At 41.9% G+C, this 19,325-nt stretch overlaps 1 protein-coding gene across 1 annotated transcript; it reads right to left on the reverse strand.

Annotated features, from left to right (window-relative positions):
* Positions 1-2,695: 2,695 nt before the first annotated feature.
* Positions 2,696-8,847, reverse strand: LOC127343579 (subtilisin-like protease SBT5.3). The gene is made up of 6 exons (XM_051369720.2): positions 8,235-8,847; positions 8,066-8,154; positions 7,712-7,957; positions 4,020-4,134; positions 3,698-3,911; positions 2,696-3,596 (listed from the first exon to the last, which is right to left on the reverse strand). The coding sequence occupies exons 1-6, from the start codon at positions 8,718-8,720 to the stop codon at positions 2,977-2,979; spliced, it is 1,770 nt and encodes a 589-aa protein (XP_051225680.2). The 5' UTR covers positions 8,721-8,847; the 3' UTR covers positions 2,696-2,976.
* Between the last annotated feature and the right edge of the window lie 10,478 nt (positions 8,848-19,325).

Below are 19,325 nucleotides of genomic sequence, written 5' to 3' on the forward strand. Positions count from 1 at the left end.
GGAGAAAAACGGCGCAGGGCCATCCACCATCATCCTCTCCTCCTCCTTCGAGTGGACTTCGATGCTGGTGTCCGAGACTACTCCGAGCAGCCACTCGTCGGACTACGACTGGGATTCGGAGTAGGATTAGAGTAGTTTAAAATAAAATGTCGCGTCGTATCGTCGAACTTTTAATATACTTCATATTTTCAATTAAATTTTCGTATTTTGTTTGATTTTTTTGATTTACTTTGAAACGAAAACGGTCGAAGTAGCCGTTCGCGCCGCGCCGCGCGCTGCATAATGGCGCGCCCGGCGAAGGAGCACTTTTTCCGCCCGAGCACGCGTCGCAAAATGCCGCTTCTGGCGGGAGAACTTTCACCGCAGCGCGCACTATCTGTTTACAACGCGCTGCAACCTAGATATAGCGCGCCGATATATGCCGCGCCTGTTGGAGATGCTCTGAGGATCCACCCTTGGGTCGTATGATCCTGAAGATCGCCATCACGTTTGTTGGTCTATCTATTTTGTAGGGGAACAAAAACAATCAGAGCCCACCTGTCAGCGTGGAACATTGAAAGAGAATCACGAAATAATCGGTTGAAAATTCGGGTGTAGTGCGCTCTCCTACGAAATAATAGCGGAAATATTTGGCAAAGTTAATTTGCTTTGCTTATGATAGCCGGAATTTAAAAAAGAGGTTGATGCAAGGTGTGATTCCTTTCCTTAAGTGCTTCACGTGTGAAATGATTCACGGGCCTGATTCATGGGGCTGTTGCAGGAAAGATGGAAAGTTCTGATCTGTGATTGATTAATTAGCGATAACTCTACATGCGGAAGCGGAGCGTATCAATGATCCCGATCAAACTATTTAGTGGCGATTGGATGGACATGATGCTTCTAATGATGACCATCAAAGTGCGTTGAGTGTCAAACGACCAACTCACATTTAATAGTAAAGATCTGATGGTTCCTGATTTTTTTTGAAAAAACATTCATATTTTCAATTTCACCAAAAGTGTGCAAAGCATTTTCTCCAAACAAAGAATTTTGTGCGCAAATACGATTTAATGGAGAGAGAGAGAGGGACTAAAAGAAAATGAATTGTGTTCTTGAGAAAAAAACCACATTATTGGCAAAAATCCATAGTTACTGCCCCGCGTAACATTCCCTACGGCCACGAGATCCACTCGGCCGTTTTGCAGATAGCCCCTGGGGTTTTAGGGGTACGACCGTGTGGGACAACTCTTAAAATTTGTTGTGGGGCATCCCAAGTCGGAATTAGTGTCAGCCACCAAAACCAACTCGGCATCACGAGTGCATTGAGCTCAACCCAGGGGACCATTGCCCCTCCTGCACACGCAATCAATAAAACTACATAAAATATCAATAATACTTATGCTAAAATTTAAATTTACTAAAAGTTTTAGCACCTGGGCCCCTAAACAATCTGTATCAAGTTTCGTCACTTGGTCACACACAAAAGACTTAAATATATAGTACTTCGCTTGAGAAATATTACTATAATGCAATAGAAAATTTAATAATATGTACATTTGATAGACCCATGGTCTTTGAAATATCGGTGAATAAATTTAAAACCACTTATTAATTTTACTGGTCGAGCGAACTATATACCATGATACTTGTTTATAACAATAGCTCCTTTATACATGTGTGTATACATATGGGAGTAACTAATTCACATTCGAGTGCAAAAGGTGAGTAGAAGAGTAGATATATTTGGTGCTTAATTAATAAAAGAATGGAATATACGGTCTCTGAAACATACATGTATGATGGGGATAAGTATAATGGTTGCGAGTCGAAGGAGAGCTTCTTGCGCAATGATATAGTCATGTGATTGTGTCATTAATCTTGACTAATGAATACTCACAACGTCAGAAAGGCGAGGGTTGATGTTGCTCTGCATATTTGGGAAGGCTGGACATAAATTGTGGGATCGAGAAAATTTGTTCAGAAATTTTGGAGTACTTTTTTTTGTAGAGGCTGGGCCATCTCTTAACTGCTGGGCCTCAGAAGTAGGAGTTGTCCTACTACGAAAAACAAATCTTAGAGCAAGTACAATAAGTCCTAGTCAGCTAGCTATAAGGATTAAAATAGTATATTATTGCTTAGTTGGAGGAGAGAGAGGATGAGAGAGAAGGAGAGTGAGCTCTTATGCAAGAGCCAGCTCTAGCACGTGCTCCTATGCACTTTATGAGAGTGAAAGTTGGGTCATACATTGATAAAGTACTACTTGTTTATAGCTCACTATTGTATATGTTGGCTCTAAATTGGCTATAGATGACATGGCACTTGGCTTATAGCCAACAGCTGACTACACTATTGAAATTGCTCTTAGCCGGACCTCTAGCTCATGGACCCTAGGGGGAGCACCTCTCTGCCCCATCCTATGGGCCAGCCGTGGAAGTATCTCTGCCATGTTATGTGGTCCTTTGACTTCGGATACAAAAATAGAGTCTATCATAGTTACTATTTAGATTGTAAATTAAGAAACATGATGAGAAAAACATGGTGAGAAAACCTGATAAAAGCTAATAAGGTCGTGGATATGAATTTCTCGGATTGAGATAGTTCACTTATAACTGAAATATAAGATGCACATTGTGTGTGCACGATTATTAGTTATATAAAATACTTCTAAATATGATAAAATACAGTAGATGATCATTTATATGTACATTTGCATATAGATAATTTTTACGGTCAATCAACATGTAAACATTGTATTGGGCCATCATGGTCATTCTGTACAATTTGTATCACGTACTCAGTGTGAGAGCTACTATAGCCAAACAAGTTGTAACTTTCTCACAACTCATACTAGGTTTCCCACAGCTCACGAAAGCTTTTCTAGAAGAGACTAGAACCCACAACAGAGCCGGACAGACTGCTCAACCTTGATTAGCATAATGCCACACACAAGTAGTCTTTATTGCTAATGATTCCATCTTGAAATCCCACCCGGTCGACCTACGCGCACTTGGTGGTGGCCACGACTGAGCTCCGGACGCGATGGTTCCCGTCCGACCACTCAATGCTGCCGAACACATAGTCGGAGGCCGCGGCGGCGTCATAGACCTCCAGCCTCACAGTGAAACTCTTCTCCTCGTAGATCTCACGAAAGCTCAGCGTGCTAGGTCGCACCGTGATCCTAACCCCCGCATTCGGCTGCACGACGCGGACGGTGTAGGTGCTGGAAGCTGGGCTCACGTTCTTCACCCGGCGCTTCACCGTGGCGGTGCCGGAGCCAGAGAGGCAAGCGGCGGAGATGGAAGGGTAGTTGAGGTTCTCGGGACGGAAGGACGGAGCCTTGCTGCACAAGAATGGGTTGCTTGCATTGGCGCCGAAGAGGATGGATAGCAAAGGAAGCAGCGGCGTTGGGACCGGGACGGAGATGGGGAGCAGGTTCTGGGGCTGGGTAGGCTTCAGGGAGCATAGGAAGTTGGTGTAGTCTTCCAGCGTAGTGTCGTACACCAGGCCAGGGTCCAAGGCTAGGGCAGGGTTTGCATGGCCCGAGCCGTAGCTGAATGGGGTGGCAGGCAAGCCACTTTGGTCCTGAATTTGGCTGTTGTCGTTTGCTCCGGTGGATGCTGCGTCGTACATAAAAAAAGCACGCTATAAATATATACAGGGCTGCAGGGCTCAATAGAGAAAATTAATGTAGTTCTGGTGGTCGTGCTCGATCTCTCACCGGTGGTCATGATCGCCGACTTGATCATCGCCGGGCTCCAGTCCGGGTATTTCGCCTTGATCAGACCGGCGGTGCCCGCCACATGCGGGCACGCCATGGAGGTGCCGGACAATATGTTGTAGGGGACACGGCGGTCGTCGAAAGGTAGGCCAGTTGCTGAAACCTCCGCGCTGTACGCGGCGATCACGTCGACGCCTGGCGCCGTGATGTCAGGCTGCCAACCGAGCAAAAAAAAAAATCAGGATACCAAGCAGCATAAAAGTCAGAGATCGATGGGCGCAGGAATAATTCTGAGATCGTGGTGGTGGAGAAATGTGCCAACCTTGAGGATCTGAGGAGTGATGGTGTTTGGTCCACGAGAGGAGAAGTCTGCAACCACCGGCGCTGGCTTCACGCCAAGCTCCGCGTTCTCTACTGCGATGTCACCCACCGGAAATCTGAAGCAGAGAGATCATGGTTAACTAATGTCTGGATACTCCCTTCTACCTCTAATATGTTGCGTACAATTTTTGTGCAAGTCAAACTTTGCAAATATTTATCAAAAATATAGATCATAATACGAAAATCTACTACACCAAACGCATATAATATATAATATATTTTATGATAATTCTTATTAGATTGTCATTGTATACGTTATATTTTAGCTAATACACATGGTCAGACTTTGTAAAGCTTGACTATAAACTGACTTGATATGCAACATATTTTAGAAAGGAGGTAGTATAAAACTCAATTGTATAACATGTGAGTAAGGGCTCTAATACCGGCGGTAACATAGGTGGTATCATTAAGTCTCCCCTCCATCTCATTAGTTAGGGCGTAATTTTTTTTGCACAACTATTAAGGTGAGATTGACAGGAGAGAAAGTAATCTCTAGTTTCCTCCTTTGCCCCTACATGCTCACACGATTATAGCATCTTCCACACGCGCTGGACTCCTCATTTCCTCTGGACCTCCTCATTTCTCGGGCCAGACCAACAGTTTTTCAGGATCGTGGGTTTGCGACCAGCTTTTGAGGAGGGTGAACGGAAAAGCAGGGGCAAATTAGGGTGATTAGCGATCCACAACCACCCACGCCTTAAGCATTGAGGAAACATCGGATTTTTTTGCGTCGTGAGTAAGTAAGAAAGAAGATGATGTGGCAACATAACTAATGATGAAAATCACAATTATACATTATCATAGCATCCATTAGGGTTTTTAGTTCAAATATTATAAAGTGGATCCATGATTCACCCCAGTGATAACACGATTTTCAGTGCACATCAATAGAGAATGGAAGATGGAACTTATGAGCAACACGGTAGTAAGTGAGAATCTGCAAGGCTGACCACGGAACAGTATAAGAGGAAGTACAATAAGGTGTCAGCATACTATAAGACTTAAAATTATATAGTTTTGCTGAGTTGGATGAGAGAGAAGAGGAGAGATAAGAGAAGCAGGCTACAAGATAATAGCCAACTGCAGCGCGTGCTCCTAGGCACTTTGTGAGATTGCAAGGTGGGCCATATGCATATAAAGTAGTTCATACTTGTATCTAACTATTGTATGTGTTGACTACAAGTAAGCTATAGATGACATGGCAAAAACATATAGCCAACTACTAACTCTTCTATTGTTCTTGCTCTAAGGGTGGAGCACTTCGAGAAAAGAGCGCAACGTTTGAGCAACCCAATAATACACTACGGGAACTAGTTAAGGTGCTGATGGCTGCCATGCCGTCGGCACAGCTAGAATTGTCATTGGCACATCACCGTCGGCACAATATGACCTCGGCATATACTCATTTTCTGTCAGTACAGCCTGGCCATCGATATAGCATGTTGTGCCAATGGCAAAGCTCTCGGCATAAAACTAATGGCCATTTGGCAATTCTAGCTAGATTTTTCAAAAAATATATCGATTTTTTTAATCTCTTACATGGATTATTTTAACTCTGACTACACTTAATCTTAGGTCAAATTATAGTCACGGTCAAACTTCTCAATTTGGTTACGAACCCTAGCAGGCTTAACATCTTGTCTCTTCTGGTTAATAATACTACCATATCAATTCTATTAACCCTTAGACCACGATATCACAGCTCATCCTTATTTTTAATTTTAAACAATTATTTAAATAAACATCAATGATTAAGTAATAATAATTTGTATGCATAATGCAATTATTAGTTTTATTTAAAAAAAATGAATTTTTGGCAAAAACTAAAATTTTCCCGCTTTTATATTTTTATTTAGAATTTTGAGAATCTAAAAAACGGCAACCATGTAATTATACATTTTGACACGATCATTTTGATGTATTATACATTTTCCCAACGTTATGCAAAAGATAATGCAATTTTATCGAGAAATAAACTTTTTTTGCAAAAAAATCAAAATTCATATTTTATAATTTTTCTTAAAACTAGATGATATAACACATGTAAATTTTGGAGGATTTTATTTTTTTGAATTTTCTGTCATTTTATTTTATTTTTTCAAAAACTGAAAAGTCGATATCGATCCTCCGGGGGGGTGCTTGGAGGAAAAAAAATATTGTGCCGACGGCTTTGCACGGTGTTAGTGGGTAGGACCTATGTCGACGGCCTTTCAGCACATGCCCATACCGACGACTACCGTGGGCACAAGCTTTTCTGTGTCAACGACTTTCTTGTGCCGACGGCCTTCTTCGCGGCCTGAACCTGTGCCGAAGGCTCCGATTAAAAACCGATAAAAAGCCATTGGCATAACTTTTAGCTGGCGGTACCTTGACGTTTTCCTCTAGTGATAGGAGAGGAGATATTTTATACCTGCATCACTCTAGGGGCTTTCCTAGGAAGGTTCATAGATAGAGGGGCCACGGAATGGGGGACATGGAAGAGGAGAAGGTTTTTTGATTGTATGTTCAGACGACAAAAACACATATGCTTGGAACATAGTAGCAGTAACAAATGGTGTGGATGCAGCGAAAACTGTGAACGGAGACCGAGCTATATGTAGCCCTTTATTTTTAAAAATTCAAAAATTATAGTTTTAAGTTTCAAAAAATCTGACGAAAAATCCTGGATGTAGATAATGATGAAATCTACAAACATGCAAAATCTCAATGTGAATTTTTTTGTATTGTAGACTACACAAAAATGACAAAATCTGACAGGTTCTATAGTTTTGAAACGTGCACAATTGACTATTTTCAGATCACACATTTGTCATTTTTGTGTAGCCAAAAGTACTAAGAATTTCACGTTGAGATTTTGCATGTTTGTAGATTCCATCATTGGCTACATCTAGAAAAAAAATCAGAATTTTTTGAAACTTAAAAATATTTTTTTTAAAAAAATAAAATAGCTACATATAGCACGGCCTCTATTTATCCACTCTTCGTGGAGTGGTATGGTCGTAGACGGGCTAGCCTCATTCAACATGCTTTTCACACGACGCTCTACGCCTCTACCCAAGCACGCGGGGTAGAATGCACCAAAGCCCCTACTCATTGGGCTTGCCTTTGTCAATGCAATAAGTGAGATCCAAGAAAAGCACCCCATTTGTATGTAGCGTGTTTGGTTGCCAATGATAAAAAAAATATTCTATGCATTGCATGCTTTTTAAGATCAGCACATGGTGCTTCGAATCAAGATAAACTCCCGAATCGGCTTTTTCCACGGAAAGGCCTCCACGAGAGCAAAAATTGCCTCATTGGTTCGCTAATTTACTTACTAATGGCTTCTAATCTACATAATGATGCTTGAAATTAAGATAAATTTCACATGAAAAAGATTCACGTCGATGTTGTGATTCGGTTGCCATGACCAGTTTCTAGTTCATTTATTGTTCGTATTTAGAGTTTTTTAGACTTTTTTTTTTCAAATTCGTCGCACGCAATCCCCTGTTTGAAATTTCCTTCGACGATAATTATCATCTCGCCATTTCACATAAGTTTCTTCTTGTAAGTTGTCCATTTTAACATTCGTAGACGAAATCTAAATTCTGAGGACCGGATGCATATAAAGAAAAGTAATGCGCTACTTACTCGGTAGACTGGAGGTAATCGAAGAGGTGGATGCAGCTGGAGTAGGAGCAATGAACCGCGGGAATGAGATGCGGGTCCGCGACCGTTTCGTTCCCGCTGCTGGCATCGTTGCAGAGGACCATACCGATGCCACCGGCCTGCTTCACCACCAGCCCCTTCTCGACCCTGCCGTTCCCACCTCTGGTGCACACAACTATCTTGCCGCTCACCTTTGCAGGATCCAGTGTGCCGGCCAAGCACAGCGTCCTGCATGCAAGAGATCTCATTGCTCAGAAGTCAGAACTTGGAGACGATCGACAGTACGGGACATGGCTGCGCTTCTAGTTGGTGGACGGAACACCGGTCGGTACTTACGAGTTGTCGGCAGACTGGTTTGCCGCATTCGCCTTGTCCCCGCTAATCATCTGGCGGGCTGGCTGAGTGCCGTTCGATAGACTTCGTCCCTGCAAATCAATCGTCCAGAGCGGCATGAATGAGCTCGCTGGAGCAAGGCTGCAGCTTGTGTAAGGACGACCAAACTAACCTTTATGGTGTTGTTGCCGAAGGTGACGTAAGCTGGAAAGTCTCTGTCCATGGTGCTTGCGGCGACCGTAAGGATCCAGGGAGCCAGGTTGCTCACCGAGCCTGGCTCCGGGCCCGAGTTGCCGGCGGAGCAGACGACCGTGACCCCCTTCTGGACCGCGTAGAACGCGCCGATCGCGATGGTGTCCGCGACGTAGTCCGACGGCGGCCCGCCGAGGGAGAGCGATAGCACGTGCACGCCGTCGGCGACCGCCGCGAGCATGGCCGCCAGGACGTCCAGGCTGGAGCATCCCGACGCGGCGTAGCACGCCTTGTACGAGGCCACGCGCGCCCGCGGCGAGCCGCCCTTGGCGGTGCCAATCCCACGGCCGAAGGCGCTGGCGCCCGCGACGAAGCCGCCGCCCGCCGTGGACAGCGTGTGCGAGCCGTGCCCGACGTAGTCCCGTGGCGAGTTCAGGTCCGTCTGGTTCAGTCCCTGTACCTCCATCTGGACACCCGCGTTGAAGAACCTGGCGCCGATCAACTTCCTGCATCGATCATACGCGCGTCAGTCAAGTGTTGCCTTCAAGCCACTGCGGCTTTAGCGGTATAGCCTGTGTGGATATTGGCGTTACTTGTTGCAACTGAAGGTCGTGTCTTGGCCAGCGTCGCATTTTCCGCGCCACGCCGGCGGGACGGACAAGCCGTCGTCCCGGAAACTTTCAGATGTTGGCGACACACCTTTGTAAAACAGTGTCAGTTCAGTTTTATTCAGAAACAGATCGCAATTTTTTTTATGGATAGTTTCCTTTTACTATCAATCTATCATAGCATCGTACTAATTTAGTTCTGGTAGGTTAATTCCTGCAACAGAGCACCGCCCTGACGACCTCAGTTGTCAATAGTTCAGGATGAAGGATATTGTTTGGGGAGTCCGGGGACACTTATCTCTACTACTTAAAAAGACTAAAGTGGTTCCTTATTCTGCCATCCTCTCTTAATACGTCAATTTTGGTCGTCGTCGTCTCCAGTTCCACTCGCGCCAACATGGGCCGCACCAACTTGGGCCGGGACAGGATCACCTGGGAAAAAATCCACCTCCGCTCCACAAACAAGGACCGCACCCCCTAATCACTCGACCTGCCCTCAGCCGTCGCCGCGCGCCGCCGCCGCCGCCCTGCCCTCCGCTGCGCTCAGCCGTCGCCGCCGCCGCCCCGTCAGCCGTCGCCGCCGCCGCCCTGCCCTGCCCTCCGCTGCGCTTCAGATCACCACACGGACCAACACTGTCGCCGCCGCACTACTCCTCCTGGTTCCTCCATCAACAAACCCTATCCAGATCTGCCCCTAGCTGGAATTCGCGTTGTTGCGCGGAGGGGAAATAAATGGCAGTTTTCTCTCGCATGGATCAACGCCCGGGTTGTCGACCCCATGATGCCCGTGGTCTGAGGTAGGCTAGGCAGTTTGCTCGGTTCTGATTGAACCCTATTTTGAGATGTTACAGCAATCTAACGCTTTTGTGATGCCATTGCATGTGGCGCTGAGCAGAAAACTGGTCTTCTCTGCCGCGCTCAGCCTCACCATCAACATCATCCCGATCTGTGGTATGGGGGTGCTGTCGATTGTGTCTCCATACAGTGGCATACCCAGAATTTTTTTAGAGCCTGGGTACAAAGTCTCGTCTAGCGAGCAAGACAAAGAGAAGGACAGATCGACTTGAATCAATTTCATCTCTGTCTAGATTCCTCAATGTGAGCAGTCGTCAAGTATAGGCTATGGAACAATTGTGGACCAATTGTTGCTGCTAGGGAACAGCCGAACAGGTCCAAGTTCACCCATTTAAAGTCACAGACAAGACTACTATGTAAGTAGAGAGCTTGCTCGAGTCAGAACATTAGCCATAAAAGACCCAGTTATATATGTCGCCAGGGACCGCAACCTAGATAAGTGTGAAACCGCTGCAAAAAAACCTACACCAATTACTATCCTAGGAGCGGTCAAAATGTTGCAGTAAGTTCTGTTCAGGTTTGTTCTATACTGAATTTATTTTTCAGCATAGAAAGTTTTGAATTTTAATTCTTTTTTCTTCCAACAGTATATTCATGCAATATCACACCTTTCCTACTTCGGATAAGAAGAGTCAGGTAATTTGTATGGTAGCATTCTTGTTGCATCGCTGAACTGCTGGTGAGATTCTGTATTATATACCATGTGCTTGTAGTATGGTCGCACCATTGATTCTGGCTTAAAGATTCCTGGAAGGCTCTCTGGTTATGTTTTTTTGTTGAGGTAATCTTGTTTAATGGTCACACAAAAGTGTGAGAGGTAATTGTTCCATATGCTCATATTGTGAGATGTATTGTTCTTCTCATGATTTTCCAGCAAATTTAAAATTGAGGCTTAGTGCTCAAAATAACAAGATATTTATTTTAGCTTGTGATATTATGTGTTCTCCGGAGAATGGAATTAGAACTGACATCAGATAGACTTGTTAAATGTTTGTACCAAACAAAAGATGGTATGTAACTCTACAAACTAGCAGTTCAGCATACATGCTTTATAAATATATTCATATCTGTTGCAAAAAGGAGGAACACCATTAAACCTTCTACTGTAGTAGTCCCAAACTTAGGAGAAGGTGACAAATAGTTTTTTACCTCGCAGGTTCACATGCTGGGAACTACGTTGGGTGTGTTTATCATCAACATTGGTCTCGAGTCGGTTCACCCATATTCAGAACGAATCAACTGATATTTTCTCTTGTGCCTATTTTCTCTTGTGCCTCTTCTTATGCTGGAATCTAGATCCAAAGGTATTCATGCTACAGATTTGATCAAGAATATTAGCTTATGTATATCAGGCTGTAGCTTTTTTTCTTCTACCCAGATCTGAAATGACTCGATTTGACAAGTGTGAAATCTTCATCGAACATATGCTCATTGAAATGTTTTTTTGGTGTTGTCTGGCCGATGCGAATTTGATGATTTTTCTTATTGATAGACAGTGATTGGCAAGGAGGATGGAACGACCCTCGCTACCTTCACATATCAAAATTTCCAAGTCAACACTCAGTTATATCATTATCCAGAAGATTAGTGAGATTTAAGCCAAGGGTGCCACCATCTCAACTGGTGAGCATCCATGTTCATATAATCACTGTAATTCAATGCGAAAATATATGTTCATATATTTTGTTCAATTGTTCCTTACAAATTTAGCAAATTTTTTATTTGATCACTTGTTGAGAAAGAGAAAGATAAAATAAGTTTATGTTGTTATATATATTGTCATATGGTACAACATTTATATTTTATCTATTCAAGAATCATGTGTACCTTCACTGTAACACACAAGCAAATGTCAACCAGGACGGCTATCTATATGGGATCACTGTCTCATGTGGTTGCGCAGAAACCTATTTTCGTTATGCAGCACATACACTATTTAATAGGGAAATAGCAGGCTCACTTCATTCTAAAATCTTGTGAAATTCAGATTTCCCTGAAGTTACGCCACATGTTATTCATTCCCCATACCACCTTAGGCTCGAAGGTGGAGAACATAGCAGATTTGTAGTTTACCCTTTGTTAGAGATTCAGAAACCTACCGGAACATTGTTAGCAAAATCAATATGGGAATGTAAATACCACTTCAGGCACTTGATTGTCTTTCATTGTATAATTGGAGGTTATGGCTTGCCCTTCTGGTACTTCATTCATGAAATTTTGCGCAAGGTCGTTTTTAATAACATTTCTTGACTGGATGATCTAGATATCCTCTATTATACGCTGATTATCGCATGAAAGATGTCTGAATACACTGATTATTGCATGTAGCTTGTTTGAATGAGGGAGGTTAAATAATACTTGTTAAAGGCCAGTCGACCAAGGATCTAATCCAACTACTAGAGGGTGTGTACATGCAAGATGTAAGTCTACGTTTCATGTTGTTTGTAAGGGTCTTGTTTGTGGTTCTATATTCGTAATGTCCAATGTGATATCATGTTACAACATGTTGTTTGTTCTCTGTTATAGTTTTGTCCCTTAGGTTGCTCGTGTGTCCAAGGCCCAAAAACCTACTGATACGGTACTGATTGTGATTTATCATCTTAATTACATGATATTCTCCTTATTTAAATGGATACAAAATTTCAGCTGCGGTGTACACTTATAAGTTCATAGTGATGAATGACTAATAGATTATCGTCGTTTGGAATTTTCTATCCTGGACGTCTCTCTCCCCCTCTCTGCAAGAAGGTCATGTAAGAGAAGACTGCGAGTTTTTGCTTCCAGTACTAATAACATTTTATTTGTGAGAAGAGGAGCCAGGCAAAGACAAAGTATGAAACATGCCTTTTCATTTCATCATCATGATAACATACCTTTTCATTTCATAATTACGTTAACATACCTTCTAGGAGTATTTAAGTATACTTATTACTCTTGGCTACACACCGAGTTGGCTTTATTTGGATGACTGGTTCTTAGTTAAAAATTCATTTTCTTTGCATAATATGTTATATTATAAACAAAATGGTGTTGTTTATGAAAATAAATGTTTCTCTATTTTAAAATATAGTTTTGGTTATGTTGGGCTATCTACTATGGAATTTCCTTGATGGAGCAAAATGTGTTGCAGGCCGTTATTGTCAAGAGTCTGTACAACATGCCTTTGTGATCAAGCCACAAAAATCATGGGGTCTAAATTATCATCTAAAATGGAAGAAGTCATGATTGGATATAGTAGGCAGGTACTCCCCATGATGCATCATTGTTATGTGGATCAATTGCACTCATATTTTCTCAAGAGATCGGTCTGTTTTTTTATGTATGTTGAGTTAATTGCTTAAGCTGCACTTGATAATTTTGGTACAATATAGTTCCTTTGCTATGTGGTACGGAATTGTACTATCAATGTTGAGTTAATTTATGACATGGTCAGTTCACCTCTGTTTTGTTTAGTTATTGTACTTCATGTTACTTCTTACTTCTATGGCCATTTGATTGATTGAGCAGAAAACAAAATGGGCAGATAAGATTTCAGTAGAAGATTAAAACAGAGAAAATCGGTAGCAAACACCTCATGTGGCTTGGCCTGAATGAACAGGGAAACTAGCTGACAACCCATTTGCTATTCACTCTGTGGTGATTGATGCACACAACCCATTTTTATTTACTTGATTGAAATTATTTTTGTAGATCACCTAATTGATAAATTTTAAAAAGCGTGCTTCGGAATCTAGATTGCAAGGCACCGTGCTGCATTCAGGGATCATGAATCTTAACTAAAAATTTCTAGGTAGTAAACTGGAATTGTATAGAAGTTGTTTTGTCTTTAAGCACCAATTCCATATATAGACATTTTCTTTTCTTATTCATGATAGAAATTTTCATTTGAACTTTTGGTTAGGTAATCCTGTATCGTAGACTTGCAGTTGGAGAATACATATATTGTTATGCTTTGTCCGCCCTTCTTTGTATTTAAAAGGCATAAATTTGTATTTAGACTATAGATTATTTGTACTAAATGTTTTAGGTAAAAGAAGAGAAATGATTGAAGCCCCCTTAGTGCACTCTGAAGGAAAGCAAATATTCAGACCTACAATATAACTCTTGCTTGACACATGCAGTATAGTTAAATGGAGATATGAGATAACAGAAGATCATTATATTTTGAAAATGTCTAGCATCAATGAAAAAAAAATCTAAATCTCCAGCGTTGATTTTTAAGAAAAATATTTTCGACCATCGGTGTAAAATGCTGCAAATATGCATACTCAATTCATGACACGTGGGAATGGCAATACACGTACAGTCAATTCGGTTTGAGATGAACTCTGAACAATCAATTTTTATGTTGAGGGGAATTATTCATATAGATGATGATGCTCACTGCAATCTATTGTTTTAATGGTATTAATCTACATATATGCAGAGTTATTCGGAAGTTCCTTTAATCAGGTGAGTTTTTCAGAAAAAGAGGACATGTTGTGGAGTAGCCCCTTCATTAGATGTATATTATCTTAAGTAGTAAATAAACCACAAAATTTTTACATCCTCTTTTCTAAAAATATGTACTTCCAGCAATTATACATTTAGGCTCCTTTACATGTTCATGCAGAGCTTCATAGAAAGGTATTCCTGCTGGCACATGTAGAACGAATGTATTCGTTTATGCTTTTTTGCTAGATCGACATGAAAGTTGACAAAGATAGGTGCCCTGTGAAGAATATAATTACGAGATTGATCTTAATTGACCGAGCGGGGGTGGTTGCTTGTATGTTGATTTGACCAAGATGGTGAGGTGTTTGGCCAGATCGACGAGCTGATGTGGTCGTGTGACAGCTAAGGGAGCATGAGGACATCAGGCCGCGCATACTTATGCTCCGCTTGCGCCCTGGACCATGGTGATCAATCGGTCGGTCGGATGGACAGATGGACGGTCCAAGAGCTAGGAAGAGTTTGCAGTGCCCGGCTTGGACTCTTTCTTTTTTCTACAAGGTTTGTTTTCAACGAAGTCTTTATAAGCTATCACTGAAGCTACTCTTGTGTAGTTCTATGTAGGAATGGAAGCTATCACTGAAGCTACTCTTGTGTAGTTCTATGTAGGAATGGATAATCTAGCTGTTGTGTGGCTTCTTATAAAACCTCCGACGCTGGTTTATGTACTGGTTCATCAGCTTAATATAAATGTTTAAATTTATATGCCTCTCTTTAGTCTGCCCTTATGAGAGGTGCTCCAAGAAGTTGCACCAACATGAAAAGGAAGTTGTTGGCATTGGTCAAGAACTACATGACATGTGACTACGATAGATACAGAAATACTTTGTGTAGGACATCCTACATTCAGTACCCACAAAAGCTCAACAAATGATTCTGAAACTAAAATTTCTGAAAATTAAGAAGTACAAGTGAAATGCTTTGTCTTCTGCAATTTACTATATCAGCAACATGTTTTCAGCAAATAATGGTATTTATTTAAGAAAGGCAGACAATATATAAGCTAAAAAAAGCATACCCCATAAACTGTTACGAAGCGCCTGCAACTAGATAGGTTCCTTTGAGAACTGATTTGAAGTAAAATAGCAGTTCCATGCCATTTTCTCCTTAGTTCTGCCTCAGATCGATATTTCTAATGATTCAAGATGCTTTGATGTGAGCTTCCAGAAGATATAAATTGGCCCTAATTCTCATTTACTAGATCAAAGAAATGAACGACCACCACACCTGCAACTCCCAGGGAGGCTAAAGCCGTTCCACCACCAACAGATGGCGGCCGGTCAATCTTGGCGGTTCGATCTGGGCCGCGCTAGGATGGCATCCCACACTAGCCTTGTCGACTCCTCGCCGATGTCGTCCCATCACACACCCTACAGCCAGGCCTGTTGGTCGCCTCGGTGCGTTGCCCCCGCCGCTGACAAGCGGCCGCCGACCATTCTTGCCAGTGCACTCGGGAGCGCCTAAGAACATATCCAAGCAGCGGAGGGGGACAAAGAGTAGAGGCGGCCAGCAATTAGGAGGTCATGGCTATGGTGAAGAGGGAGAGCAAAGAGGATTGTGTTTTGGAGCAATTGGAGTGGGTTTCTTTTCTGACTTGGCTACTGGATTGATTCAGACAAGGAAGATTGAGAGGAGCACGTGGACACGGTGTGTGGGTTTCTTTCCTGGAAATGCTTCACATGGATAGAATGGTACGATTTCTGTACGATCATACACACGAGCGGACTTCGCATGATCCGGCCAAGTTTGGTAACTGTGGGGATTGACAAGAAGCAAGAGAGGCGTATAAGAACGAAGAGAGAGAGAGAAATAGGTCCATTACATACTCATTAAACTAAATGAAAATATTATATATTCAAAAAAATTATGCTCCCTTCCCAAAAAATATTAGTACTGCTACTAGGTATGGGGTAAGACCTGCCAACATAAAGCTATTTCTTTTACTTCGGTATCCACCATTTTTTTAGTCAACAATCTTTGTTGGATGTCATAGAATGTAGATCACTCAAATTAAATCCTAGAGACAGAGAATGAACCAAGTTTGAAGTAGATACAGGTGGCTCTAACCATCGTTACAAGTTTGAATTAATTACAAGTAGGTGAAACAAGGAACTCGAGGGCTCGCCTTTTTAGAATTAATCATGTTCGTCATGAATAGGAGAAAATATGATCCTGGTCGATGGTGGCACATAAGAGAAGTGTAATCGTAAATAATTCGCTCAAGATTTGAGCTTTTGTTTATCCCGATGCAACGCACGGGCATTTTAACTAGTATAATGAAAAACTTCCTGCATGTCAAGGCCTAGTTAAGCGGAAATTCAATTCGGCTCGCGAGTGCGTATGCTCCCTCTACCAACAAAACATATTTTGAAGTGTGGAAAAATTTTGACAAAAAATTCTACATGTACATCTCCATAATATATGTGTATGCGTCAAGTTTCACGAAAAAATAATATTTTTTGTGGCCTATGTAAAAAAAGAGAAAACTTATCCTGTGAAAAACATTGTTTTCAGCACTAAATTTTGACTTTTTTACACACGTCACATGATAAGTTCATTTTTTATGAAACAACTTTGTGAGCGCGTAGCACGTGAAGATGTACGTGCGAATTTTTTGTTTCGATTTTTTTAAAATTTAAAATATGTATAAAATGCATTTCAAAATTATAGGGAGCATATTCTCCCATGTTCCAAAACACCACTCCCGTGTTATTAGGAATTTAGGATAGACGCACACTTGTAAGCATGTTAACCAAGGAAAAAAATAGCGCGCTATAACAAAATAGCGTCGGCCGAAAAATATGCTATTAGCGTGCTATAGCGTGCTAATAGCGCGCTATAGCACGCTATAGCGCCGAAATGATATAGCGTGGGCTGTTTAAAAACGCTATAGCGTGCTATTAGCGCCGAAATAGCGCGCTATTTTTTTCCATGATGTTAACACAGCTTCCATCCAGGCTGCTCAGTGCCAATCCAAGGTCGTCTCCATGCCTGTTTCTTCTTCAGACTGGCGGGAGACCAAGTATGCATACTACTTCAGAGCTTTGGCCTTGCTACATCTGAGATGCTATAATTAATGTACACTTGCACAAATACTACTCCGTACGATTCGTTCCATAAATATGTGGCTTATAAATAACCTGAGTAAACAACCAATTGTTTCTTTAGCTTGACCGAATATATTGAAGGGACATCAATAACAATAGTTTCTTTAGCTTGACCGAGTATTAAATAAATACATTATCAAAGTATATCTTATGGTGAATCTGTTGATACTGATCTGGTGTTGTAGAACTTCATACTTCTGTTTATATATTTTTGTTAAACTTAGCAATTATTAATTTTTTCTCAATTTATTTATACTTACCACCTATTTGGAAATAGGGGAAATTATGTAGTAGTAGCAGTTGATTATGTGAAACGAAGGCAACGGATATACAGTGTAAGGTTCACATCAGATTTTTACCAACATGGCATGCATGATACTACTTATGATACTTCTATTATGGCTAGTCTTAGGACTAGGTCACGTACCCGTGTCGACAGTGCCAATGATGACCCCCTCACCGAACTTGGCTGCTTTCCACCCGTCGGTCGCATTGCCACCTGATGTCTCGAGCCCAAGGAACTCCCACGAATGCGTCGTGTGCACCTGGTAAAGCCTATCTGGGATGGCAAGCGCCACGCTGGGGTGATCTGGGTAAATTTGATCGGCACACACAATGCATATATGTGTGTCTTGTCAGTGGTACATATAAACCGTTCAAAACTCAAACTAAAAAAGAAAAATTCCGTTGTATGCGGTGCACATGTAGCCAATACGGAACTAACTTTGGAGGGCTGATATCGAACTCTCGTCCATCTCCACTCCGATCGCGTTGATTTCATCGAAGATATACAAGGGTTTGTAGCTGCATATTTTGGCATCAAGAGAAGAAAAAGGTAGTCAAGCGACGTATAAATGAGGTGTCATCGATCGTTGTGTGTCAACATGACAACATCCAAAACCAAGAGTATGTGTTTGGCCATACTTGCTTGCAAGTCCAGCCATCAGAGGAGATAGTACAGAGGGCGGATCCTTCGAGAGGACCAAATAAGACTGCAAGCAGAAAAAAGAGTGTAGTACAGTACGTTAATTAGAGAACAACAAGTAACAGAACAAGTATAATGTGTTTGAAAGGTGAGAGCTCGAGGGAGTTGCCTTCATCTCTGCCGACTGCAGCGTGAGGAAGAGCAGGAAGGCGAGCAGCAAAACGCGGGCTCCTTTCCCCATTTCGCCTCGATAGGTAATTTGCTATGCCGCTACGATTTGGCGCACGGCTGACTCTCCTCGCTTGCGATGATGCATCCAAATTTATATAGACGCTTGGAGTACTATTATTTATGTTCTCCGCGACGAGAACGCGCCCAAGTTTATTTAGTTAGCCTGGAGTGCTATCTAAACCAGTGCATAGCAAATTAATTAGTTCCACATTCTGGCGACGTGCAAGCAGGATGTTCATGATTCGTGCAAAAGCGCAAAGGCTTTTCATGGCTGAGTTCTTGCAGAAGTATTTGTCAATGAGGAAGGCTTCAATCAGAACTATTTTATGCATTATTCGTGCATCCATTCCGAAATGGCCAGGTCATTTGAATTCTTCTTTTCACTATAAGTCCTCGGTTCGCATCATTTGGTATAATTTCGTGGGAAAGAAATTATCCACTCTAGCATCACGAAATTGCTGGGAAAATCCCCAAGGTGAGATTTTGCTTACGATTTGTGCAAAAGCGCATAGGCTTTTCATGGTTGACTTCATACGAAGCATTAGTCAATCAGGAAGGGTTCAATCAAAGGTATTTTATGTGATATTCGTCCATCATTCTGATATGATTAGGTCATTGGAATACATCTTTATTTCAATAAGAAGTTGATATTCGCATCATTTGAAATTACATATAATTCCGTTGAAAAGAAATCATCCACTCTTGCGTCAACAAAATTGTTGGGAAATTTCCAGATTAAAAGCAAAAGCAACACAGACATGGCATTTTTGCATCTAGGTTCATATGCTCCTGATTTTTTAAATGCATTTTAAACCCATTAGAAAATATCAAAAAAATCCCGAAAAAAATCTCTA

This window comes from Lolium perenne, chromosome 3 (assembly GCF_019359855.2).
Source record: "Lolium perenne isolate Kyuss_39 chromosome 3, Kyuss_2.0, whole genome shotgun sequence".
Lineage (NCBI taxonomy): Eukaryota > Viridiplantae > Streptophyta > Magnoliopsida > Poales > Poaceae > Lolium > Lolium perenne.